The 26,925-nt window shown below is 40.8% G+C and overlaps 1 protein-coding gene across 1 annotated transcript in view; it reads left to right on the top strand.

Annotated features, from left to right (window-relative positions):
• The window catches only part of HECTD1 (HECT domain E3 ubiquitin protein ligase 1), a 66,323-nt gene extending 41,143 nt beyond the window's left edge, over positions 1–25,180 (top strand). The window contains exons 25-42 of the mRNA XM_054162097.1: positions 1,847–2,683; positions 6,448–6,669; positions 8,298–8,431; positions 10,314–10,470; positions 11,304–11,526; positions 13,951–14,005; positions 14,249–14,431; positions 14,798–15,008; positions 15,092–15,177; positions 16,236–16,363; positions 18,723–18,924; positions 19,047–19,184; positions 19,455–20,062; positions 21,075–21,153; positions 21,260–21,353; positions 21,971–22,121; positions 23,019–23,163; positions 24,151–25,180. Of these exons, the coding sequence (XP_054018072.1) occupies positions 1,847–2,683; positions 6,448–6,669; positions 8,298–8,431; positions 10,314–10,470; positions 11,304–11,526; positions 13,951–14,005; positions 14,249–14,431; positions 14,798–15,008; positions 15,092–15,177; positions 16,236–16,363; positions 18,723–18,924; positions 19,047–19,184; positions 19,455–20,062; positions 21,075–21,153; positions 21,260–21,353; positions 21,971–22,121; positions 23,019–23,163; positions 24,151–24,288 (3,791 nt within the window). The 3' untranslated portion in view covers positions 24,289–25,180. The remainder of the gene's footprint in view (positions 1–1,846; positions 2,684–6,447; positions 6,670–8,297; positions 8,432–10,313; positions 10,471–11,303; positions 11,527–13,950; positions 14,006–14,248; positions 14,432–14,797; positions 15,009–15,091; positions 15,178–16,235; positions 16,364–18,722; positions 18,925–19,046; positions 19,185–19,454; positions 20,063–21,074; positions 21,154–21,259; positions 21,354–21,970; positions 22,122–23,018; positions 23,164–24,150) is intronic.
• The last annotated feature ends 1,745 nt before the right edge of the window (positions 25,181–26,925 follow it).

Genomic DNA, 26,925 nt, shown 5'->3' on the forward strand with positions numbered 1-26,925 from the left:
GTATTCAACCAAATCAGTGTTTTCCTTCCTATGTTCTAGTAAAACTTTCCCCTTTAAGCTAAGCATAGGTGAAATTGAGTTTCATTTATCAAATGGTTATGCCAAATAATGTGAAATGGGCATCAGCAGACTCTTACTCCTGACACAGTTTTCTTTAAAACAGAATTTGAAAATAGCATCCCTTTGATATTTTCATCATTACTCACCAGGTTAGATGAATCTTGAGCTGTTCTAGGGCTGTAATGATGGAGCAATAAGACTCCCAAGGATGTAATATGTACTAAAATAATGTGCCAGATTTAAAACTGTAATGAATACTTTAGGAAAAGGAACTATACAAAACCAGAACAGTTATTTAGTGATGCTTTTACTAAATACCCTGTTCAGATACTCACAAAGAGAAGAATTACACTGTTTAACTACAGCATGGATCTTTTTTTTCCCTTGTATTTGATATGAAAGACAAACTGTAGAAAGGAAACAATTCAGACTTGCTTCAAGTCTGCAGACTTGCTTCAAGGGACATGAAGCTACTCAGATATAGTTCATGAAGATGGAATAAAATCATACAGAAATAGCATGATCTAAACCTGGCTATGGGGCATGATGTATCTGATCATACCCAAAATTTTTTATCTATATTGAAGTACTTTTCCTCCAGAGTGATATTTCTAAGTGGAAAGTTACCTGTAACGTGTTTTGGTCTAGGAGGTGATGACTTATGTATAGTTAGAAGGTAAAAGTGCACCTGATTCTACTAAAAAGAATATTTTTACTTCCGATTAGCTCTCCTTAATTTTATTGACTTATTGAAAAGGATGTGTACCTCTGGCCCTGACCTCTTGTTCTGTAACCTCAGGCAAATGATTCACATGATGACTGAGCTGTTGAAATTTCATTTTTAAAGAAAATTTGTATAAATTTAAAAAGTGGCAGTGAGTTTTGTTAGTTAACATGCAGTAACAAATACTAGAAGGGATTTTTTTAGATGACTCTCAGATTGTGGTACATACAACAAGCGAAATAAATTGCTTTGCTTCTATTTCTGACCTAGCTACCTGAATTTTGCACCCTACCCTCATTGCAATTTTGTTACATTTAACTGTTTGAAAATTAACAGTAGTCCAGATAATCATTTACTAAAGGAATTTAAAAGTAGCATCACTTTTTGGTGTGGTTTTGGTCCCAGTGCACAGTTTCACTCTATGGAAAATACTCTTTTTTTGCATCCTGAAATCTCACTTGAGTAGTCTCTACCTGACTATTGTAAGGCTGTTCCTGTGAATAAGAAGTGTTTTGAGTCTGTGTAAATTGTTGAACTAAAAAGCTGAGTATCAGTAAATTAATTCTTTGACTTTATAGGGCAAGAATAAGAAATCCCAAATGAATCAGTTTCATAGAATATTTTCTGTCAGGTAAACAACACTTATCCACAAGCATCCAGCACAGAAAAAACCCTTACACAATGTCCAAGTGAGAATTCTAATTTCTTGACAAATACTAATAAATAAATGATGATGAGACACAGTTCTGTTATTGGAGAATCTAATAACATTGAGAGATCTTAGTAGGTCAGGTTCCTTCTTGAAGGAGACTTTACTTTTGGCTGGATTCTGGTACCCTGAAGATAGAGGCTGGTCATGCTTGCTCCCTCAAGGTTAACAGCATTTTAAAATACCGGACCTTTTAAAGCCTTCCTTTTTAATTGGCGCTAAGGGTTATTTAGTGATTTTGTGAATTCAGACATGCAGCCCTTATGAGAAGCTGATCCCACATTGTGGAGCTACTGTCTGACACGCTCCTGTCTGCTTTCTGCTGGATCTCACAAACTCCTGTCCCTTTCCAGGCTGGATTGATGTCACCTGGGATGCTGGTGGCTCTAACTCTTACCGTATGGGCGCAGAAGGAAAGTTTGACCTCAAGCTTGCACCAGGGTACGACCCTGATTCAGCGGCATCACCCAAACCTGTTTCATCCACTGTTTCAGGCACAACGCAGTCATGGAGCAGCTTGGTGAAAAACAACTGTCCAGACAAGACGACTGCTGCTGCAGGCTCCTCAAGTAGAAAAGGAAGCAGCAGTTCTGTGTGTAGCGTGGCCAGTAGCAGCGACATCAGCTTGGGTTCGACCAAAATGGAGCGGAGATCAGAAAGTGTAATGGAGCAAAATATAGTTTCAGGCACTGACGTCCATGAACCAATTGTTGTTCTGTCTTCCGCTGATAGTGTGCCTCAGGCTGAAGTAGGGTCATCTTCCAGTGCAAGCACCAGCACCTTAACAGCGGACATGGGAAACGAAAATGCAGAGAGGAAGTTAGGTCCTGATAACTCAATCCGTGCTCCTGGGGAGTCCAGTGCTATATCCATGGGAATTGTTAGCGTAAGCTCTCCTGATGTGAGTTCAGTCTCTGAACTGACTAATAAAGAAGCAGCTTCCCAACGACCTCTAAGCTCTTCAGCAAGTAACAGACTCTCAGTCAGTTCTTTGTTGGCTGCTGGGGCACCGATGAGCTCCAGTGCAAGCGTTCCTAATTTATCATCTCGGGAAACATCCAGCTTGGAGTCCTTTGTACGAAGAGTGGCAAACATAGCGCGTACTAATGCCACAAACAACATGAATTTAAGCCGAAGTAGCAGCGATAACAATACTAATACTTTGGGAAGAAATGTCATGAGTACTGCAAGTAAGTAAGCTATGTTTATTTTCAGTTGAAGCTTTTCATTATTTCTTTGGCTGTTATTAGACTGAAGTTTGCATTCTGTTGGCCTGATTAAGAAATTAACTTAGAGCAACCTCAACCTTGTGTACATGTGGAGCTCAAGTGCTAGAGAGTTCATGTCATGTTACATTGCCCTATGATGTTAGATTACACTAACTCTGGTATAACTTAAATAGAAAATAATTTGCATTATTTGCCTCTTACATGTTCAGGAAGAGAGAATATAGTTTAGATGAACAGATTGCAAGACTAGCAACAGTAGCTCTTGGTCTTTCTGATGGGTGTGTTTCTGTTAATTTTCTGTTACCCTGAGGAATGGCAGTCTGTAAAGTCTTCTGACCCCAGGAACAAAGAACAGAAAGAAAGAAAAAAGTAAACTTCAGTACAGTGAAGTTTTAGTGGATTCCTGCATTCTGTCAGACTGTAACTTATAATACTCCACTGTATATGTTTCCTGAAGATTTTTTTTCTGTGGCTTAGATTCAGCAAACCGTTCAGGTATTTAAGTTTGTGGTTAACATGGATTTAAATGGCATTACGTGCAAGCTTTAACATTTGGATATTGTAGAGTCATAGAATGGTTTGGGTTAGAAAGGGTGTTAAAGATCCCCTAGTTCAAATCCACCTGCCATGGGCAGGGACACCTTCCACTAGCCCAGGCTGCTCAAGCCTAACCTAGAACATCTCCAGGGAGGGGGCATTCACAGTCTCCCTGGGCAACCTGTTCCAGTGTCTCATCCTTATCCTTACCGGATAGAATTTCTTCCTAATATCCAATCTAAATCTTCTCTCTTCTAGCTTCAATCCATTGCCCCTTTTGCTATCACTATACGCCCTTGTAAAAAGCCCCTCCCCAGATTTCCTGTAGGCTCCCTTCAGGTACTGGAAGTTTGCTGTAAGGTCTCCCCAGAGCTGCTTTCTCTCCAGGTTGAACAGCCCCAGCTTCCTCGGCCTGTCCCAGCTCCAGCCCTGGGATCGTCCTTGTGGCCTCCTCTGGACCTGCTCTAGCAGTTCAGTGCTCTCCTTATTCCTGGTGAGACCCCACCTGGAATATTGTGTCCAGTTTTGAGCTCCTCAGTTCAAAAGAGACAGGGAGCTGCTGGAGAGTCCATCAAAGACCTATGAGGATGGTGGCAGGATTTGAACAGCTTTCTTTTGAAGAAAGACTGAGAAACCTGGGGCTATTGAGTCTGGAGAAAAGAAGTCTGAGAGGGGAATCTTGCCAACATATATAAACATCTGAGGGGTGGGTGTCAAGATGAAGGTGCCAGTCTCTTTTCAGTGGTGCCCAGTGATAGGATGAGGGGCAGTGGGCACAAACTGGAACACAGGAGGCTCCACCTCAACACAAGGAGACACTTCTTTACAGCGAGGGTGACGGAGCACTGCAAAAGACTGCCCAGGGAGGTTGTGGAGTCGTCTTCTCTGGGGACTTTCAAAACCCACTTTTCAAAACCCAGAACCCTGGATGCATTCCTACACAGCCTGCCCTAGATGATCCTGCTTTGGCAGGAGGGTTGGACTCTGATCTCTGGAGGTCCCTTCCAACTCCTAACATCATTCTGGGGGCACCAGAACTGGATGCAGTACTCCAGAGATGGTGATTTCACCACCTCCCTGGACAGCACATTCCAATGACCAATTACTCTTTCTGTGATGAACTTTCTCCTCACCTCGAGCCTAAACTTCCCCTGGTGCAGCTTGAGACTGTGTCCTCTTGTTCTGTTGCTGGTTGCCTGGAAGAAGAGACCAACCCCCATCTGTCTACAACCTCCTTTCAGGTAGTTGTAGAGAGCAATAAGGTCTCCCCTGATTTAGCAGGAGTTAAGTGGTGTCTGGGTTAGCCAGTTCAGTTGTCCTTGATTTCAGAGCAAATGCTGACACTTGCAAAGCTTTTTATGTTTAGTATAACATGAAAGTTTACTGTCTTCAATTAGAAATGGGTGGAAGATATGAATACTGAAGAAATGATTTTCAAGTTCTTAATAACAAAACCCCCTTTGGGTTGGAAAGTTTCAGTGCTTTCACAAAGGTCAGCATGGCTTAATAACACCCCTTAGTTTAATTTTCACTTTCTCCCTACCCACACACAAATAATTTCGAGCACTATACCCATTTGGGTCACTTGGTTGATTTTTTTAATTTGAATTTTTTCTTTGAAACCCATTGCTTAAGTTCCTAAGAAAACAAAACAACCCCAAACAAACAAACCAACAAAAAACCCCACCCAAAACCCCACCACAAAAAATCCAAACCAACCAACCCGGCCAACTGCCACCAAACATACAAAAATAAAGAAAAAAATTAAACCACTAACATATCTTGTTCTAAAAAAAGAAAGCTACCAAATACGCTTAGGGGAAGAATCTCCTTTGTACTGTATTCTCCTTCAAGGGTAGTAACGTTTGCAAACCTTGATAACAATGGTCTGAAAGTCAGAATTTACACTGATTTAGATTTTACTCCTTTTTTAAGAAAGCAGTGCCTCAGTTTACATAAGAAGCAGTCATGAAAATGTGGACTTGAAAGCCGCAGAACTTGCAGTTAATAAATGTCAAAAAAAGGTAGATTGTAAAACTTGAGGCTTAGATTTAAGTATAGAATAGAATTAACCAGATTGGAAAAGACCTTTGAGATGATCGAGTCCAACCTATCATCCAACACCATCTAATCAACTAAACCATGGCACTAAGCACCCCATCCAGTCTCTTCCTAAACACCTCCAGTGATGGTGACTCCACCACCTCCCTGGGCAGCACATTCCAATGGCCAATTACTCTTTCTGGGAAGAACTTTCTCCTCCCTTCTCCACGCTAAACCTCCCCTGGCACAGCTTGAGACTGTGTCCTTTACAGGTGACCCCTCAGATTTGTACATGCAAATGTGATTAGTCTTCTGTGTTTGAAGAGAAGCATGGAAGAAAACGTTTTGAACATCAGGCTGTAAATGTGTAGTTGCATATAGGTGTAACTCAGTTGTGTAGACGACTGGGAACTTCTTCCTACTGAGTTTTTACAGTGACTTTGGTGTTGTTTCATTTGGCAACTAATGGATTTACTGTGTTTTATTTGAGTATGTAGTAATGTAACTTAGCTGTTGCTTGCTTACTCTGAAAATTATTGATGTAATTATCTGACATGAGTGAAGTATTAAGTGATGCATTTTGCAGTACTGCCAAGTCAGGCTTGATGCCCATTATGAACGTTTGTGCTGAAAGTCATGTGCACGATGGCAAATCGGTGTTGCTTTAATAGCTTCAGAAAAATGCACAGAAGTTTTACCTTTGTCTTATGTCCTGTTCTCAATTAGTTTATATATAATGTTAAACTGTTTTCCCCATGTGATTTAGATTGTATTGCTCTCTAAGACTAAAATGTAATTTAACCCCTAAAGGCAGACACAGTATGGGAAGAACCAATTTCAGAAAGACTTTTTGTATGTTGGAAGTGAAATAATTGCAGCTTCATAGTGGGGTTTGTGGATTTGTGTAATAAAATTGTTTGTTTTAAAGGTATTCAAGGGCATGTGCTTAGAATTATCTGCATGGTAGGGTGCATTTTTGCATTGGGAAACTCTTCCCTTTTAGTCTGTTATTCTGTAGTGTAAAATACCATATCTGATAAGTTTTGAACCCCAAATCTATTTAGAGTTCAGGAGTTATGCATATAAATTTGTACTCTTCAAGTCATCAAATCATTTATTTTATCTTACCATATCTTTATCTATAGCTTCTCCTCTTATGGGTGCACAAAGTTTTCCTAACCTGACTACAACTGGTACCACATCAACAGTGACCATGTCTACATCCAGTGTTACTAGCAGCAGCAATGTAGCTACAGCAACTACAGTTTTATCTGTTGGTCAGTCGCTTAGTAATACTCTAACTACTAGCCTAACATCAACATCTAGTGAAAGCGATACAGGTCAGGAGGCAGAATATTCTTTATATGGTAAGTGTCATGTTTAAATGCACACATAAGCAGTCTTTCAATGCATGGTTGTTTTTTTTTCTTTTCTTCCTTTGTTGTGATTTTTTTCATGTAGTAGATTATTTATTGAAAAGTATTTGGAAGCTGAGCTGTTCATGTATTGCTAGTTCTGTGAGACAGTAAGTAAAATAGTGTTAACATAGCATTTCCTGATTGTCTTTATTTTCAGCAGTATCTATTCCATGTTATTATTATTTGTGCTTCAGTTTAGGCACTTAATCTTTTCCTCAATCACATCAGTTTAGTATGCCATGCAGTTTGAATATGAACTTCTAACTAGAATTACAATGGTTTTTTTTCATTGTGTTGCATGGGTATGCTACATGCTCGGTCATGAGCTACCTTGTATTATTCAGTTACTGGAAACTATCAGCTACTAGGCACATTATACACTTTAAATAGTGTATGAGGTTGTAGGATTCTCAATACCACAATAGTAATAGCAAAAAGTTGGAAAGACTGCAGAAATGAAAATGACCCAGAGCATGGAGTTACATGATTTGAGGAACAAAGTCAGGCTCACCTGGGCACTGTGCTAGAAACAGACATTAGGACAGAAATTATTTGCAGGATGTGAATCCTGTGAAAGAAGATTTAGTTAACTAGGTTGATAACAGCTGAAAGTCAAGTTGATTAAATAAATTGAGATGAGCCTTGGCTAGATATGGGAAAATACTTCCTTGTGTTGAGTTTATGGGATTGTGAGAAGTTCTTGACAGAAAATACGCTCATTTAAAATTTGATTAAATTAAGGTTGAGTTCTGGTTTGTTGCCTATTGAAATAGCTTGGAAAATACCAGGTAGCTACAATGGATATTGGAATTGAGCTGCTTGGAGGCAGATGATTAAGGTCCATCTGCCTTTATGCTTTTAAGTCTCATTTGAAAGTTTGCTTGGGTGACAATAGACCAATAAAGTTGCATTAAAGTTTCTGTTGGGGTGTTGGCAACAAGTCAAAGGATGTTTGGGTGGTATACATAGAGAGTAAAAGTGCAAGGATTCATGCCTGTTCACCCTTGACTGCTGTGAACTTCTTTTGTGGATTTGGAGGCTTGAGTCCTAGTGGGTGAATCTGAGCTTTGCATTTGCCTTTAGTTCTTTGTTATGAAAATTAATTATCAATTGAATCTTAAAAAATATCACTCTTAAATATTTTTATGTTCTTTGCATTGCAATTTGAGGGTTAAGCCACACATTCTTAGTGAAAATTAAATCACTAAGCTGTTGTAAAAAATAATTAGACACATAATCAGACAATATGCATTCATGTAATTATATATAATTATGAAAAGCTTGATAGAAGCAAATGAGAAAACAGATCAGTCTTAATTATACAACTGTTAAGTGCTTCTTTTGTTAATTATGCAATTCACTAGACCTCTGGCCTTTGTCAGGTATAAGCTTGTATCACAGCTTTTCATCTTACTATAGCATGAACAATAGTTTAGTTTTCTCCTAAAACTAAGTGAGATGATTATTTTTATTTTGTACTCTCCCCAGTGCTCCTGTTCTTAATTATCAAAATTGTGTTTTAAAGGTTGTTTCTGGCTTTTGTTCTCTGTGTAAAAATATGTATATATGTATTATAGATTTTCTTGATAGCTGCCGAGCTAGTACTCTGTTGGCAGAGTTAGATGATGATGAGGATCTTCCTGAGCCAGATGAAGAAGATGATGAAAATGAAGATGACAACCAAGAAGATCAAGAATATGAAGAAGTTATGGTACAGTATAGTTAATACAGATGACATCTTAACTGACTAACAGATGCGTTAAAAATCCGCAGGTTCTTTTTTGTTTTGGCAATGTGGGGTCCTAGCTATAATCTTTCATTAATAAAATGAAGGTATTCAGATTTCAGACAACTACTTTGCAGTACCTATCCATTAAGATTCTGTATGAAACGCCAGAGATAAAATCATGTTGTGCTTCTGGGGGCTGCAAACTGCATGCTACTTTATGAGGACAGCTTTCCATGTTCTTGTTTATATTCTGAGGACTGAGAAAGCTGCTTTCCCATACAGATGGCTGTGATACAATTGCAAGGCCTCACCAGATGGGACAGCTAACAGGGCAGTCCCCTTTCTGTACAAGTTGGATGGCACCTTCAATATGTATTCCAGAGAAAAGTGTTCTTGAACAGCAGCATGGCCTGACACCTTAGAGGTCAGAATTCACATCATAAAAGCAGCCCAGGGACAAGTTGACAGACAGTAGAAATGATGCATCGCTGGCTGGTGAAATGGTCTGAATGTTACAATGATACAGTTCTGGGATGTGCTTAACTGCAGGCCTGTGTGAAACAAACTAATCATTTAAGTATGTCAGAGGAAATACCTCTTCTTATTTAAAAAACAAACAAAAAAAGAGCAAGACAGAAACCCATCAGGTTTAGTCCACATGGGTCTTGCTTACATGATTGTGAATCCTGGCTCTTCTTTTGATTCTCCTTCAGTGGTATGAATAATGCTTGGTCTTCTACCACTGTTGAAGTGAATGGAGACTGTAAGGTCTAAGAGGTGAAATGAGAGACTTCACAAATGTTTATTACTTAAGTGTGGATATTTTACAGAATTACAGACACTTCCTCTTGCAATCAATATGCAAACTTTTAGTCATTTGAACCAAAATATTTAGCATCTTAACCTACTATGATTGTACTTATAATGGAAACTTCATTGTATTACTAAATACTGGTTTCACCTTCTGCACAGAGATACAAAGTTAGGAATGGAAAAGCCATTACTACTCCAGGGTATCTGCAATGCAAACAACCTTTGTAGACTGGTACCACTTTTCAGAGAAGATTAAATGGAGTTGCTATTGTAATTCATGAGGGGAAAAGCAGAAATAGCTAAATTAGTCTTTGTTTAAGGTTACACAGCAAGAGTCAAATGTGGAAAGTAAAGTTTTCCTTTCTTGGGTTCCAATCTGTTCCCTGTGATGCATGACATAATTCTTGTCAATGAGGAGCTAAGTAGATTGTTGTAGGAAAGCTTGGTAGAGAAAAGTCATCACAAATTAATACCTACTGAAAATTAGGTTTCTTCCCACCATCATAGTTCTGGTATTTTGGTGCTTGATTTAACATTTGGATAAAATGTGTGTACATTGTATTTCAATATGTATAAACTCTCAATCTTTCTTATTTGCAGAAAACATTAGTGTCTTTTTGGACACCACTGATTTTATTTTATTTTTCTGAATCTTTTGGTATTCCAAAGTTTGTGGAATACACAAAACATCTACACCAAGTTTGCTGGTTTTCAGTACCCTATATTTCCCTAGTTTCTAGTGCTCCATGGAAAGTGTTTTTGTTTTGTTTTGTTTTCCCCTAGAAATTGTAAATACAGCTGTGGTAAGGTTAGTCCATTTTGTTGATTTCTGTATGTTTTGATGATTCTCTTGATTCCTGCTTGACCAGTTCAATGGAACTAATACTGTTAAGTATTAGCTTTGATTAGTATTAGGCTTTGATATCTTTAGTGTCCATGTTAGTTTACATCACTGCAGTATTCCATAACTAACTCTTACATTTTTGATGAACTGATTTTTTTTTCCAGCAGAATCTAAAAAAAACAAAACCCAAACCTACTTATTTTTTAGGAAGAAGAGGAGTATGAAACCAAAGGAGGCCGTAGAAGAACGTGGGATGATGATTATGTATTGAAAAGGCAGTTTTCTGCTCTGGTTCCTGCATTTGACCCAAGACCTGGTCGTACTAATGTTCAACAGACAACTGACCTAGAAATTCCTCCACCAGGTATACTGACAAGCCATTTGTGATACTTGGTGGAGACTTGCTTGGAAGGGTTTACTGGGTTCTGGGGTTCCTATTCACCAGTACAACATGCTTTTGTGAATGTGTGTCCCTTCTCTGAATAAGAGCTTCATCTGCTCCTGCAGATCCAAGTGTTACTGCAGGAAAGTAAAAATAAGTGCTGTGTAAAATCAACATACTCATGAATTTAACTCTTGATTAGCGATAAATCTGTTTGCTCTGTCTGATTCCACCTGCAGGGAAGAATCCACGTGTTCAGCTACCCAGAACAGCTTTGGTTGGAGAGGGCTTGTTGAAACAGTCCAAAGCAGAGGCAGGAGGAAAGCTAATGCAATAATTGAGCAGTCTGCATGATCAGCAGCAGATCGCCTAATGTTGTTCCTTAGTTCCTTTTTAGTTCCTGGCAGTGTGGATGTAGTCAGTGTTCATTACAGAAAGGCATAGGTAGATTTAGCTGGTGTGGAAATCACAGTATCACAGTACAACTAAGGTTGGAAGAGACCTGATGAGCTGAAAGGAGGAGCAGGAAGGTACTGTGTGTGAAAAGGAAAATGCATGTACTGTGCAGATGTTCAAGGAGATGTTATCAAGAAGTAAGGATCAATAAGGATTTCAGAAACTCCTGTTAGCTTTACTCAGATAAAGTGCTGCAGTTGCATGCTTAGATAAACTTCATAGTTGCAACTCAGTATCATCTCTTTGGCATGTGTGCAGGTCTCCCCATTGCCTTATTGAGCCACTTCAGTGTTTAAGCCAACTTGTCACGTGTTATGTATTTTGTATTAAGTGGCTGCTGAAATGATTTTCCTATGCAGGTACACCTCATTCAGAACTCTTGGAAGAAGTTGAGTGCATGCCTTCGCCACGTTTAGCCCTCACCTTGAAAGTTTCAGGTCTTGGAACAACTCGAGAAGTAGAACTGCCCCTGACAAACTTCAGATCTACCATCTTTTACTACGTGCAGAAACTGTTGCAGCTCTCCTGTAGTGGCAATGTGAAATCTGACAAACTCAGACGTATTTGGGAACCAACATACACGTAAGCTCACAAGTTTGTTATCCTCTGTAGAGAGTGACGTTGGCTAATTAGGAAAAGAGTGTGAAACAATTTGGTTTTTCTTCCTCCCCTGCAGGAAGCAGTGCTAGAGTTAGTTTTTTCTTACATTTGTCACAATGTTCTTAATGATTTCAATGCTGGTACTGTGATCACAGAACAAAAAAGTCACAACCTTTAATGCTCAACTGTGACTTGTCAATAGTACTTCAAAAATCAAGCAATTGACCAAGAGAGCGGAATTTGGTCTGCTTAGGAATTTGCTTGCAAGAATCCCATGGGAATATGGTTCTATAAAGGAGAGAGGTTCAGGAGAGATGATTTTTCGAGGACAGTTTCTTCCATACTCAAGAAAATTCATCCCAATGTGTGGAAAGTCAGGCAGAGGCAGTAGGAGACCTGCACGGGATGAACAAGAAACTCACAACGTAACTCAGAACGTGAAAAAGAAGCGCGTGAGAGGTGGAAGAAGGGTCGAGTGATCCAGAAGGAATATAGAGGTGTTGTCCTAGCATGAAGGCAGGGGGTTAGGAAAGCCAAAGACCATTTGGAGTTGAATCTGGTGAAGGATGTGAAGGGCAAAAGGTTAGGGAACTCTTAAAGAAACAGGACCATGGGACCCAGTCAGATGCACCCACAGGAACTGGTTACTCTTGATCATCTTTGAAATGTCACGTTGATTGGGAGAGCTTTCTGAGGAGGAAAGCAAGTGTCACTCGTGTTCTCTAGGAGGACATCAAAGATCTCAATAGGGAACTACAGAGTGGTCACCCCTTCCATCCCTGAAAAGGTGATGGAAGTAGTCCTGGAAACTGGTTTCAAACAGTGATGGACAAGGTGATTGTAGGTGGTATGAATTTATGAAGACAAAATCATGCGTAACGAACCTGAAAGACTTCTGTGATAAGATGACTAGTTCAGTGGATGAGGAGAAAGCCACAATGGTTTTTTTTCTTCCACTTCAGCAAAGCTTTTAATGCTTTCTTCCTCACTGACAAACTAGTGAAGTATGAACTTAGTGTCTGAAGAATGCCTGAAGTGCCAGGCTCACATGGTTGTGATCATTGGTAGGGAGGCCAGCTGGTGCATTACAAGGGATGAGAATGGGTCCAGTACTGTTTAACGTCTCCAGTAATCAACTTTGTGTTGGAATAGAGGACACCCTCACAGAGTATGCAAACAAAAGTAGGAAGAGTCCTTGTTGCACCAGATGCTTGTGCTGTCATTCTGAGAGACCTCATCAGGCTGGGAACATGGAGCTTCCTGAAGTTCCACAGAAGGAAATGCTAAGTCTCGCAGCTGGGGTAAAGTAACTGCCCGAGTCAGTATAGGCTAGGGGCCAGCTGGCTGGAAAACAGCTTGGCAGAAAAGGCCCTGAGAGTCCTGGTGGACATAGTGTTGAACGTGGGCCAGCTATGGAGCCTGGCAGTGCACATGGTCAGCAGCATCCTGAGCTGCATCAAGAAGATAGAGGGAGGTGATCATTCCCCTCTGCTCAGCACTGGTGAGACATGTTTAGAGTTCAAGGCTCCACAGTACAAGGGAAATGGACACTGGAGTGAGTCTGGGGCTTCTTAGGGCTTAGGATGGACTTCTGGGATGATTAAAGGGCTTGGAACATTTGCCATACGGAGAGAGTCTTGAGAAAACAGAAGCTTAGGAGAGGAGGTCTTACAGATAGCTTTTTACAACTACCTGAAAGAAGGTTGTGTCAAGGTGGGTGTTGGTCTGTTCTCTCAAGCAGCAAGTGCTAGGAAGAAATAGTCTCAGTTTGCACTAGAGAAGGCTTAGGAAAAAATTCCTTACTGAAAGGGTTGTCAAGCCCTGGAACAGGCTGCATAGGCAGGTGGTTGAATTGTCATCCCTGGAGGTATTTAAAAGACACGTAGGTGTGGTGCTGAGGGATCTGGTTTAGCAATGGGCTTGGTAGTGTTAGATTAGTGGTAGGACTCTCTGATCTTAAAGGACTTTTCCAGCCTAAACAAGACTCTGAATGCCAGATGGGAGGAAGTAGGGAAGACGAGCTTAGCCTCTACTTTGTTGTGACAAGTGAAAGGACAAAAAGAAAACAGCTCCAACGGAATTACAGGAAATGTCACTTAAAGATGACATCTGAGCAGGGGTATTGGACTAGGTCTCCAGAGGTCCCTTCCAACCTCAGTTATTCTTTCTGTCTTTACTTGACCTTACTGGCTTTGTAGTAACAGACAGAAAATGTAATACTATTGATGGTGTGTATTTTCCAGTGACTACACCCAAGGAACTTGTGTCATACTGGGAGAGTAACTGATGGGAAAGGAACAGTTGTAATAAGGGATTTGAAGGCTTCTTAATTGTGCCAATTTGTAACTTAGAATGTAGAGGATGTGCTATGAGTATGAAATATTAACTCATTGTTTTCTCGCCTAGAATCATGTACAGAGAAATGAAGGATTCTGATAAAGAGAAGGAAAGTGGAAAAATGGTAAGACTTCTGTCTGTGCCGCTATGTATGTTTTTGTGGCTGTTCAAACAAAAGCAACCCCAATCTCATGGCAGTTTTTGAAATGCTCCATTAAAAAAACTAACAGTTTTCAGTTACTGGAAGGGTGTGAGTAGGTGGATTTGTGAATGCATGCTCCTCTTAAAAAAGACGATGTGTAATGCATGTGAAATCTTCCAAACTTTACAATCAGGAAAAGCCAACACTTGGTGGTTCCTGTTGTAGGGTTGCTGGTCTGTAGAGCATGTGGAGCAGTACCTTGGCACTGACGAATTACCAAAGAATGACTTGATAACCTACCTGCAGAAGAATGCAGACTCGGCTTTCCTGCGCCACTGGAAATTAACCGGCACTAATAAAAGTATTAGGAAAAACAGAAATTGTTCCCAGCTCATAGCTGCATACAAGGTATATGTCTGCATCCAAACTTCTTCTTTGTTTTTGTTACGAATGGCTGTGTGCTTTGTTCTGCAGCTTTTAAAGATTCCTGTGGAGGAGGGATATGACACGAGTAGGAGAGTTGAATGTTCACCTGCAAGTTTAGTTCTTGCTGCTCTCTTCTATTTTGATTTAATTCTTTTTTTTTTTTTCCACTCTCTTGTTAAATACAGTTGTGTTAAAAGGCATTTTAGTCGTGATTCGAGCCACCCACAATTTAACTGTTGAGGTTAAGCACAATAACCGTTCTGATTTTTCACATCATTAACTTGGAGCATGCAGTCCTACAGATAGTAACGCATGCAGGTTTCATTCTGAACAATTCTTATTTTACAGGATTTTTGTGAACATGGATCAAAATCTGGATTAAGTCAAGGGGCCATTTCTACTTTTCAGAATTCTGATATTCTTAGTTTGGCTAAGGAACAACCTCAGGCCAAAGCTGGCAGTGGGCAGAACTCCTGTGGAGTAGAAGATGTTCTGCAGTTACTTCGCATTTTGTACATAGTTGCTAGTGACCCTTACGCAGTACGGACTTCTCAAGAAGGTAAGTTAGCTATCTAGCAGAGCTTCCTCAATATCTTAATGAAAACAAAATAAAGGAAATGCTCTCTTTTGATTATTTTTCAGAAGGAGATGAGCATCCTCAGTTTAACTTTCCACCTGATGAGTTCACAAGCAAAAAAATTACAACAAAGATTCTGCAACAGATTGAGGTATTGCATTGATGCGTTGCGTGCACCGTAGCTATGCAGCGTTGTTTTTAAGGCCCTGTTATACTCTACTCTGATTGGAATTACTAGCTTGCATGCCACTTTGACTTTTGATTGTTCCATTCACTTTCTTATTTCTTGGATGAGTAAATTCTCCAAGAGCCATCTAGTCTGAATAGAAACTTAGAAAAAAATTGTAATAGAATTGTATTTTTTGGCTATAAAGAAAAAGTTGGGTTTTTCCTAAACCAAATACCAGTGTTGCAGTGGAGTGTATGTATGTGTGCCTGATGATACCATAACAAAGGCAATTAATTGTTAGGGTTTGCAAATATTTAATTTATACCTTTAATGTAAAGCTTTCAAAAATAGCATTTAGAAAACATATTCTTGGTACCAGTTCAGTTTGAGGCTTTAGTAGGAAAACTTTATGATGTAGTTCTTCAGCAGAACTTTAGGACTTGTTTCTTTAACAAACATTGAAAGAAACTGAAGATTCTTGATTTGCTTGGCCCTCATGTGCTCTTGGAGTTGTTTTTAGTTTTGTTTTCTTATATTCCAATGAAGTGGTTGCCCTAATTATTAATTTAACACAAAACGTTCAGTTTTTCGTGTTCTTTTAAAGACTGTTCAGGCACAGTGAATTTCTTTGTAGTAGTTATTTCTGCAGTTCCTTTTTTATTTAACTTGCATTAAAATGCAAGGGACTATAGTAATATTTCAGTAGGGATCATCATTGCTACCACCAAGATTTGAGTAGCACGTATTCCAGAGATTTACTACAGCTTTTATTGTCTTTGTGCCAGAGCACCCTGTTCACTCCTGAGTTCTAGATACTCTGAACTCCTAATTCATAGCAGTTAAAAGGAAGGGAGAAAAGAGAAAAAATAAAATAAAAGAAGGGGGGGAAAAGAGGAAATAAAGGCAGCTGCTGGAAAGAAACAAAGTTGCTCAGAGATGAAACTTTGTACTTGGGTGTATTGGATATATTTGTACTTATTTTGCAACTAAGTGTTTTCATTGGTTTTTGTTTTTTTCCCTTCCCTTGCATTAAACTGCAGGAACCACTGGCACTAGCAAGTGGAGCTTTGCCAGACTGGTGTGAGCAGCTAACCAGCAAGTGTCCTTTCTTAATTCCTTTTGAAACAAGACAGTTGTACTTCACTTGCACAGCATTTGGAGCGTCAAGGTAACGTAATAAGTTCTTTCATTGCTAATTCACAGAAGGTCCTAAGGAGACAGATTTTGCTTGCCAAATGTAAAGCATTTTGGACAGCAGGAAAAAAAATAAAATAGAAAACTTCCAAAAAGACTTAGACACTTGAAACATTTCTATCATTTCTTGCTCGTTGTGTTAGAGGTTTCTGATGAGTAGCAGACCTTCTGCTTGTTGTTCTTCAGGAAATTCCTTTGAAGAAATTCTTCCACTAGAGCTGAAGGCCCTGCCTGTGTACCTTCTAGCTGGGTTAGCCTATCAGGCAGCAATTTGATGAGGTTGCAGCTCATTGCATAAAAGGCTAAAACATACATCAAAGCACATGTATTTTTGTAGTGCCTACAACTGATAGGTGATTGTTTGGCTTGGTTCATTTATTTTTAATTCACTAGAGTCTTAAAGTAGAAAAGAAAATCTAACCACAAGATGCTGTTTTAAAAGTTAGTGTTATCATAATGAAACTACAGCAAAACCAGCTGTACTAAAATATTTAAGAGTATCTTCTCTAGTGCTTCATTATCTAGGAACTCTTAATGTTTTGATTACAGCAGTGATTTATCTTGAGAATATGTAGACAGTGTAAATCTTTTTGCCATCTTACTTATAGGTAGTAAGAAGGAAGAATTGTATTTTGTGGGTTTTACTGGCTGGTTTATTTGTCTGTTTTCCAAAAAAAGAAGAAAAATGTAGAGAGGGAGTTGCAAAAAAATGACTGTTGTGTCTAATACCCAGTTGAAATGTCTCATGAGGCGTGTTAAATGTGGCCTTTAAGAAAGAAGTGAAGACCATGTCTTTCAAAATACCAGCTTAAAGCTTCCTAATATGGAAAAAATCAGACTTTCTTTGGAAAAATTTCAGTTTAGAAAAACAGTTTTGAGGTGATCCCTCAGGAAACATTGCATGGTATTTGCTGGATAAGTAAGAAGCTTCCTTAAGCTCTCAAAGTGCTGGAAGTAGTTCTTAAAACTCCCCTACTGTGTATGAACCCTGTGTGTGCATACGGGTATGTGCACTGCCTGTACATGCAAACCAGCCGATGGATAGTAGTGTTGTAGATTTGGTTTTGTTGTGTAGATAGCAACACATACAAGAATCTTCAACTCTGATTTCATGTAAGCAGTGCTGTTAGAGGCAGTTGTTCTTCCTTCACTGGTCTGGTGTATGTTGGACCTCAATTGTCATAGAATAGCTTGGTTTAGAAGGCACCTCCAAAGGTTATCTAGTCCAAACCCCTGCAGTGAGCTGGGACATTCTTTACTAGATCAGCTTGTTTAGGGCCTTGTCAAGCTTGACCTTGAATATCTTCAGGGATGGGGCCTCAACTAGCTCACTGAGCAACCTGTTGCAGTCTTCCACCACCCTCATGGGAAAGAACTTGTTCCTAACATTCACTCTGCTGTGGGTTGAGGCAGCCCCCTCTCTCCCCACCACGGGCAGGAATAAGACACTCAGACAAACGGATTGCAAAAGTGATGAAAGCTTAAATAGAAAGCAGTGAATGTTACAGAGAACCCAAAGCGCAGTGACAAAGAAAGATCCCAAAGCAAACCCAGAGGCATCCCATTCCCACCTGAGGGTACACCCGAGACCCTCAGGGCTCCTTCTTCCCCCTCCCTCCGCTGGGCTAGTCTCAGCTGGCCAGGCCTGAGACTGCCCATCCCCCTGTGGCCTTGGGCCTAGCCAGGCCCAAAGCCAGGAGACATCTCCCCCAGTTACCGGCTGGCGGAGGAGGAAGAAAAGAGAAAGTGCCAGACTCCGCACTGGATCTTACAGTGGTGCAAAGAATTATGGTAGGAAATACACACAATTTCCTGTGTCCATCCCTCTGGGCTGGACTTCTGGACACAGGAAGTGAACACACCAGGGGGGCACCCAGCTCAAACTGCAACACACTCTAAATCTACTCTTCTCTAATTTCAAATTATTGCCCCATATCCTATCACTGAAGGCCTTTGAAGGCCGTCCCTCTGCAGCCTTCTTGTAGGCCCCCTTTAGGTACTGGAAGGCTGCTATTGGACCTTCCTAGAGGATTAAAAAGCACTATAGAAAATGCTGTCCTCTGCCCATTCCACGGTCATTTGAAAAGTACAGTAATTCACATCCGGAGCTGTAAGTTTTTATTGTTAAACCAGTTCTCAAAGCTCATCAAATAAGAAGCAGCAGCCCATATTGGGCACTTCAGGTATTTCTAAAAAGTACTTGGTTATTTAACAAGGAAAAACCCTCAGAGGAGGCAATTAGTACTTAACAAGGTGATGTTTTTTTCTTAGTGGTTACTTTAAAGTTTTCATGCTGGTAGACACAGAAGTTTTAACCTGGCTTTTGTCTCCAGAGCAATTGTTTGGCTACAGAACCGACGTGAAGCCACTGTTGAACGGACAAGGACCACGAGCACGGTGCGCCGTGATGATCCGGGAGAATTCAGAGTCGGGCGCCTCAAACATGAGAGGGTGAAAGTTCCGCGAGGTGAATCCTTGATGGAATGGGCAGAAAATGTCATGCAGATTCATGCAGACAGAAAATCTGTTCTAGAGGTAAAGCATACCTAGCAGAGCGAGGTCAGATAGCTGTTCCTAACTGAATATCCTGTTCTGTAACCAACACCGAACATTTCAATGGGGTTTTTGTTTATTATTGATATTCCTTCTTTTTCTAGGTTGAGTTCTTGGGAGAAGAAGGAACAGGCCTGGGACCTACCTTGGAATTCTATGCATTGGTGGCAGCAGAATTTCAGAGGACAGATTTGGGAGCTTGGCTTTGTGATGACGATTTTCCAGATGATGAGTCTCGTCAGGTATATTTCAGTTTGCCTTCTGAACTGAGTGCTTGTAAAAGGAAAACCAGCAAGTTATTCAGGGAGGGAAGAGCACATGATCAGTGAGAGCTGCTTTATCACGGTCAAGGCTAATTAATCGCTCAGCTCCACAGCTTGCTTTCTTACCTGTCCTCTTTTTAACAGAGAAGTTATGTTAAGTTAGTATGATGTGAGAAGCAAAACAGCACAGGCCAAATAAAATCACCTGTAATAATGTCAGCTATTTTTTTGGTCCCTCTCTTAAATCAGGTTGATATTGGTGGTGGATTGAAACCTCCTGGCTATTACGTACAGAGATCATGTGGACTCTTCACAGCACCATTCCCGCAGGATAGCGATGAACTTGAAAGAATAACGAAACTCTTCCATTTCCTTGGAATTTTCTTGGCTAAATGCATTCAGGACAATAGACTTGTGGATTTACCCATTTCTAAGCCTTTTTTTAAACTCATGTGCATGGGGGACATAAAAAGTAACATGAGTAAGTTGATATATGAGTCACGGGGTGACAGAGACTTGCACTGCACTGAAAGTCAGTCAGAGGCTTCTACAGAAGAAGGGCACGATTCCTTGTCAGTAGGAAGTCTGGAAGAGGACTCCAAATCAGAATTTATTCTTGATCCACCAAAACCGAAACCTCCTGCCTGGTTTAATGGTATTTTGACATGGGAAGACTTTGAATTAGTAAATCCACACAGAGCAAGGTTTCTAAAAGAAATTAAGGACCTTGCAATTAAAAGGCGCCAAATTTTAAGCAACAAAAGTCTGTCAGAAGATGAAAAGAACACAAAGCTACAGGAGTTAATGCTGAAGAATCCATCAGGTTCGGGGCCTCCACTTAGCATAGAGGATCTGGGGTAAGAGTTATCATCTCTTTATAAATATACAAGCAGGGTCATGTTAGAGACACCTCAACATGTATCATGAGGAATGAAGATTTCTTCATTTTAAATAGTATCATTGCAAGGGGGAATCATTAGAGATGCAGCAAGATCCGGCTCGCCATCTGTAGCTGTATTCTTTTTTCTTAGTTTGAGGATTTTCTCTTTTCACTTGCTCAGTTTCCTAGTGTTTAAACTTAAATGTGGCTGCACTGCAATGCTGTGTGACTCCAGAAACACACAAACACTTGTAAAGACCTTTAGGAAAGTGCAAATTAGTAATTTCTTTGCCATGGTAACTTGGAATTTATCAGATTTTTTGGAGAGCTTTTAAAGAGAACAGACTGAAATTTCAGATCGTGTTCTAGACACACTGCAGTGTTTGAATCCATGTAACAGAACATGTGCTAAACTGTAGCAAATGTTAAAGATGTAAGTGCTCACACCTGTAAACTTGTGTCAGGATATCATCTTTTGTGGGTTTATTTCAAACAGTAGAGTTTTTACCATTAATATTATGGGTTATTTGTTAAAATCATCTTGTGCTACAAGGATTGCTTACTCGAAGTTCAGTAACTGCTGAAGGCCTTGCAGATTTTAGCATGGCTTAGAGAAAGCAAGTAGCCTAAGTATGGTAAGTGGCGCTAACTGTTGGCCATGTAAAGGGGTTTTGGAGTTTGTGAACTGAATTAAACCATTTGAGTAGTTTTGAAGCTGGTAACTTCAACATATCAAAGGCTATGAAATTTTCAATGGTTAGGAAATCCAGATAGCAGGTGGTGAGCACAGGCATGTGCATACCATAGATTTGAAGCATGTATTTGTGTAGTCCATTGTTAACTCTGTTTCTGTACTCTGGTAGCACTGATGGTGGATCTATGAAACGGTCCACAAACAGGGTTTTGAAATGAAGTGAGATGCATTTGGGTGTGGGGTGCAGTTATAATCTGGTGTGTTTGCAATTAGTAACTATCTTTGTATTTTGCAGTCTGAATTTTCAGTTTTGTCCCTCATCCAAAGTCTATGGGTTTACAGCTGTGGATCTCAAGCCAGGCGGTGAAGATGAGGTAAGGAAACAATCTACCTTTAGAGTTTAAAGGGCAGTTACACTTTTACAGCCTCAGCAGTGACTCCAATGCAAAATGAATTCTTACAGCACCTCTTCTTTTGCAGACTGTCACAATGGATAACGCAGAGGAGTATGTAGATCTCATGTTTGACTTCTGCATGCATACTGGCATACAGAAGCAGATGGAGGCATTCAGAGGTAATGGGAGCTATGGCAGAATATGCATGCAGTTAGGTGGGCTAACTGGTCTTCACAGGGGAACTGAGTGAACATGGTGGCATCGAATGGCTTTCAAAACCAAACTTTTACATTAAGAATGCAATACATAGTAATGTCATAGCACCTTGGCATTAGTTATGTCATTTTTGGTCTTGAAAAAGGTCTGTCTACCTTATTTTAGACCTTAGAGCTGCTTTCCAATACCTGAAGGGATCCTACTGGAAGGCTGGAGAGGGACTTTCCATAAGGGTGTCCAGCAATAGGCCAAGGGGGAGTGGTTTTAAGCTAATGGAGAGTAGGTTTAGAATGGATTTTAGGAAGAAGCTCTTTGCTACAAGGATGGAGAAGGCTGCCCAGGGAGATTTTGGGTGCCTCCTCCCTGGGGGTGTTCAGGGCTGGGTTGGATGAGGCCTTGAGCAGCTGAGTCTATTTGCGAGCGGTCCCTGACCATGGCAGGAAGGTTGGAGTAGATGATCTCTAAGGTCCCTTCTAACCTAAGCTATTCTATGTTTCTGGTTTGATTTAAAATAGAATTGAAATGCTGACATTTTATAAATACTGTTTTGGTTTATAACTGTGTCTTGTGTGAATTGAAGATGGCTTCAATAGAGTCTTTCCAATGGAGAAGCTGAGTTCCTTCAGCCATGAAGAAGTTCAGATGATTCTTTGTGGAAATCAGTCACCTTCTTGGGCAGCTGATGACATCCTCAATTACACTGAACCTAAACTAGGATACACACGAGATAGGTACTTAGAATTTGAGTTTTTACTTAAATCTGGTGGTGGTTATAATTTCTGCTCACTTGGGTGCAGTTGGTAGTTGTTTCTCTTCAGCTGCAGCTAAAAAAAGTGTACTCTGCAGGGAACAATACACTGTTGGCTTGCTATTCAGCAGTGGTCTCCCATGTTTTGGGGTTTGTTTGGTTTGCATTTTCTTGCAGCATGTCTTGTTTGGTAGCACAACTGTACAAATTACTTCTGGAGGCCTTCTGAAGGATCCTCATCAGTCTAAGATGCTGTGTGGAGTGGTTCTACTGTTGACCCTACCCTGCATGCAAAGGTGCAGCTGAGATTACAGCACCTGATAATCAGAGTGTGCTTCAGCAAGCTGTGCTTTCTCCATGCTTTTTCCTCCCCCTCATTCCCTGAGCTGGTATGGATGAAAGCAGTGGCACCTGCAGGATGCTTTGAAGATCTGAGTAGTCTCTTACTTTTTTAAAACATTTTTTTCTTCACAAGAAAGTCTTTAATGAGAGAGAAACAGAATTTGTAAATTACATCAAAGTGGCTTTGTTGTGCAGAAGTGGTACAGAAAAGATCTTAAGATTATAGTCAGTTGGATTCTGCTCATAGAAGAGGTTTGAGATCTGTTTACTTCTCTACCCATTCACATGCACAATAGGCAAATAACACTCCAAGCATGGAGCAAAGTTGTTTCTTGCCTATGTTCTTCTGTGTAAAACTCAGAAAGGAGATTGAAGTAGTATTTTTGAGATGTATGATATTTTACTCTTAACTCAATACCAGACAGGCACTGAATTCTTACCTTTGCTGCTTAGACATGGCTAAAGGTGATAATTGTACTGGGAACTCAAATTCCCTCTGGTGTTGTTACCTTATCTGAGTATTTTAATGTATTTCCAGCCCTGGATTCCTTCGATTCGTGAGAGTGTTGTGTGGTATGTCTTCAGATGAAAGGAAGGCTTTTCTCCAGTTCACCACTGGTTGTTCAACACTTCCCCCAGGAGGACTGGCAAATCTACATCCCCGGCTCACTGTCGTACGCAAGGTATGGCTTCTGCAGCTTGCCTTTCAAACCACTTCTTTTGCCTTTTGAATCTAATCATTGTTACATTAAGAGACAGCACTGCTAAGTTTGGTTGGTTGGTTTTGATATATGACACTATGCTAAACAAGTACCAACCTGTTTCAGGTCTGTTTTCTGAATTTATATTTAAATAGAGAAAAATAAATCGCAGAACGTTAGGGGTTGGAAGGTGCCTCGAAGGTGCCTATCCAACCCCCTGCAAGAGCAGGATCACCTAGAGGAAGTCACACAGGAATGTGGCCAGGAGGGTTTTGAATGTTTCTAGAGGAGACTACAACCTCTCTGGCCAGCCTGTTGCAGGGCTCTGTCACCCTCTCAGGGAAAGGTTTTCCTTATGTTCACATGGCATTTACTATGCTGCAGCTTGCACCCACTGTCCCTTGTCCTGTCATGGGGCATCACTGAGAAGAGTCTGATTCTGTCCTCCCAACACTTACCTGTCATGTTGATAAACATGAATGAGGTCACCCCTCCCTCTCCTCTCCTCCAAGCTAAAGAGCCCTAGCTCCCTCAGCCTTTCTTCAGAAGGGAGATGTTCTACTCCCTTCGTCATCTTTGTGGCTCTACATTGGACTCTTTGAAGCAGTTCCCTGAGGTCCTTCTTGACTGAGGAGCGCAGAACTGGACACAATATTCCAGATGTGGCCTCACCAGAGCAGAGTAGAGGGGGAGGAGACCCTCTCTCAACCTACTAAGCACTCCCCTTCTAATACAGCCCAGGATGCCATTGGCCTTCTTGGCCACAAGGGCACATTGCTGGCTTATTGTCTTGATGTATGTATGAAGTAAATATAAGTGAATCTGTAGTTTTACTGATCCTGCTGTTTCTTGGAAGCTGGTGTTGTTTATGCAGTCAATGCCACAAGTTAGAGAGGGCCTTACAACTTTTAGCTTCCAAATTGAGTGCTGTGAAACAACCACAGTAAAAAAAAGTTCTGTTTCCCTCAGGTTGATGCTACAGATGCAAGTTACCCATCTGTGAATACGTGTGTGCATTACCTCAAGTTGCCTGAGTATTCTTCTGAGGAGATAATGAGAGAGCGTCTGCTAGCTGCTACAATGGAGAAAGGCTTCCACCTCAACTGAGCTGCTGACTGCAGTATGGGACATGAGAAAGTGTTTTTTGATACTAGTGAAGCCTCTTGTGTTTGTGTGCAAAACAAAAAAAATGATCTCCACGCTGTGCTCTGATGAGACTTGCCTTTTTTTTCACCTGTGAGGCTTTAGGAACATGTGGAAATAAGTTTGTTAGCTGCTAATGACAAAATAAATCCTTGTACCTACACAGCCAGCAAGAAATTGGCACAGAACACTGCGTGATGCTTCAAGGGCTTGCACAACTGGAAATTAAGGTGGTTCTGTTTGACTGTTCCAAAGAACAGATCATCAGATTTTCAGTGTTCACTGACACAGATTTCTAACAGCGTACTTGTGTAAAGTTTGTCATTTAATACCTTGTACACTACAGTTGCCATCACTCATCCCTGTTTTGCTGGCTTTAAGCTAACTGGTCAAAAAAGAAAAAAACTTGCTTCCTTAAAACTTAGAGTTAATGGGCATCTCCAGCTTTTTCTTTTTTAATGGTGCCTGCACTATTGGAGTATTTTAGTGGGTTTTTGCATATAATCATGCACAACCTTTTGGGGTTTTATTTTGGTTTGTTTTAGTTTTTATTTGTTTTTCTTTTTCCAAGTGGGAATATATTTTGATTTCCTAAATGCCCTTGCTATAAAGATCAAATCCTTAAGTGTGTTTGTGCAGCTCAACAATAAAGCTATTAAAAAACACTGGTTCCTAGTGCAAGGCACACTTAAAGCAAGTTTTACTTTGGGTTGTATTTTCTTTGTATATTATAAACATTTATTTAACTTGTTGCAGTTTGAAGTTTAAAACAAACAGACAAACAACACCCAATGTATAAGCTCAAAAGTAATCATTAAAATGTTTGCAACATATAAAACTATCTCCTCTGAATAATTAATTAATGCTTTTCATGTTATTAAATCTCTGTACAGGTTCTGAATAGTGCCAGCCATTTTTCAAGGTTTAAAAGAAGCACATGGCCATGATTCAGCTCACACACTCATCTCTGTGCTCAAATCCTTTCAAAATTACACAGTGCAGCTTTTGAAGAACCAGTCTGGCAGCACTAATGCTGCATGTAGCAGTTTTTGGTGCTCTTCAGTGGGCCCATGTGACCTGAGGTTCTTCATTACATTGGATTAAAAGCCAGGTCAGATGATGGAGCTGAGTCAGCTTTACTTGGGATGGAGTTCCTGCCTTGATTTCAACATTTGGTGAGGTATTTACTTGTAAAGAGTAGCTTGCAGTAAGATGAAGTGAGATGCTGCAGTGATACCAGAGCAGAAAAATTACTATTGAGTTGATTCTGTGTGGTAAGTTTTGTTGTGCCAGTTCTCTTTGGTAACAGTCTTGTCTTGGACTGTTGCCGAGGGATGGCTTGCCAAGAGACTCTGCCTCACACACATAAATCAGGCTGATGCCAGATTACATTGCCTGTAAAGCCCTGTGAATAATGCTATGCCTTTGAAACATTCCCCAATGCAAAACTGAAGGGGAATCTCTACCCACCTCCCACCCATGTCTGCTGTACTTGTCTACTGTATTGTACAAAACAGTTGCCTCGAGTCCAACTGTAACTCAACTGCCATAGTCCACCAGTAGTCCCAGACCCTTCTCCACCAGGCTGCTTTCCAGCCACTCTTCCCCAAGCCTGTAGCGTTGCTTTGGGTCATTGTGATCAAAGTACAGGACCTGGAACTTGGTCTCATTCTGTTGACCTTTGCCCATTGATTTAACCTGTCCAGATCTCTCTGCAGAGCCTTCCTACCCTTCAGCAGATCAACACTCCTGCTCAGTGTAGTGTCACCTGCAAACTTGCTGATGGTGCCCTTGATCCAGCAAAGAGTCCACCTGTCTGTGCCATGAGCTGCAAGTTTCTCAAGGAGAATGCTGTGCAAGATGGTGTCAAAGGCTTTACTAAACTCCAGGTAGCCTTTCCCTCATCCACAAGCTGGGTCACCTGGTCCCAGAAGGAGTTGAGGCTGGTCAAGCAGGACCTGGCTTTCATGAACCCATGCTGGCTGGGCCTGGTCGCACTATTACCCTGCACTTGCCATGTGAGCACCCCCAAGACAAACTGTTCCATAGTCTTCCCTGATACTGAGGTCAGGCTGACAGGTGTGGAGTTCCCCAGATTCTCCTTTTGGCCCTTTTTGTAGATGGGTGTCATGCTGGCAAGCCTCTAATCATCTGGCACCTGGCCCTGTTGACCAGGACTGCTGAGAGATGATGGAGGGTGGCTTGGCAAGCTCCTCTGCCACCTCCCTCAGCACTCTTAGATGAATCCCAACTAGCCCTCTTTGCCCTTCAGGACTGTCTCCCAAGGTACACTCTTAGCAGTGTCCTGAACAGTCTGAAATCTGCCCTCCAGAAGTTTTGCTGACCCCCTTCCTTCCTTCCTTCCCCCTACTCCTATTGAGAATTCTGTCATTTCATGATCACTAAGCCCAAGATGGCCTCTGACCACCCCATCACTCACCAGTCCATCCCCATTTGTAAACAGTTGGTCCAGCGAGGCACCTCCCCTGGTAGGCTCAGAAAGTTCTCTTCCACATGCTCCAGGAACTTCTTAGATTGTTTTTTTTTCTCTGCTGTGTGGTATTTCCAGCCGAGTCTGGTAAATTGAAGCCCCTCATGACC

This window comes from Dryobates pubescens, chromosome 5, assembly GCF_014839835.1.
Source record: "Dryobates pubescens isolate bDryPub1 chromosome 5, bDryPub1.pri, whole genome shotgun sequence".
Taxonomy (NCBI): domain Eukaryota; kingdom Metazoa; phylum Chordata; class Aves; order Piciformes; family Picidae; genus Dryobates; species Dryobates pubescens.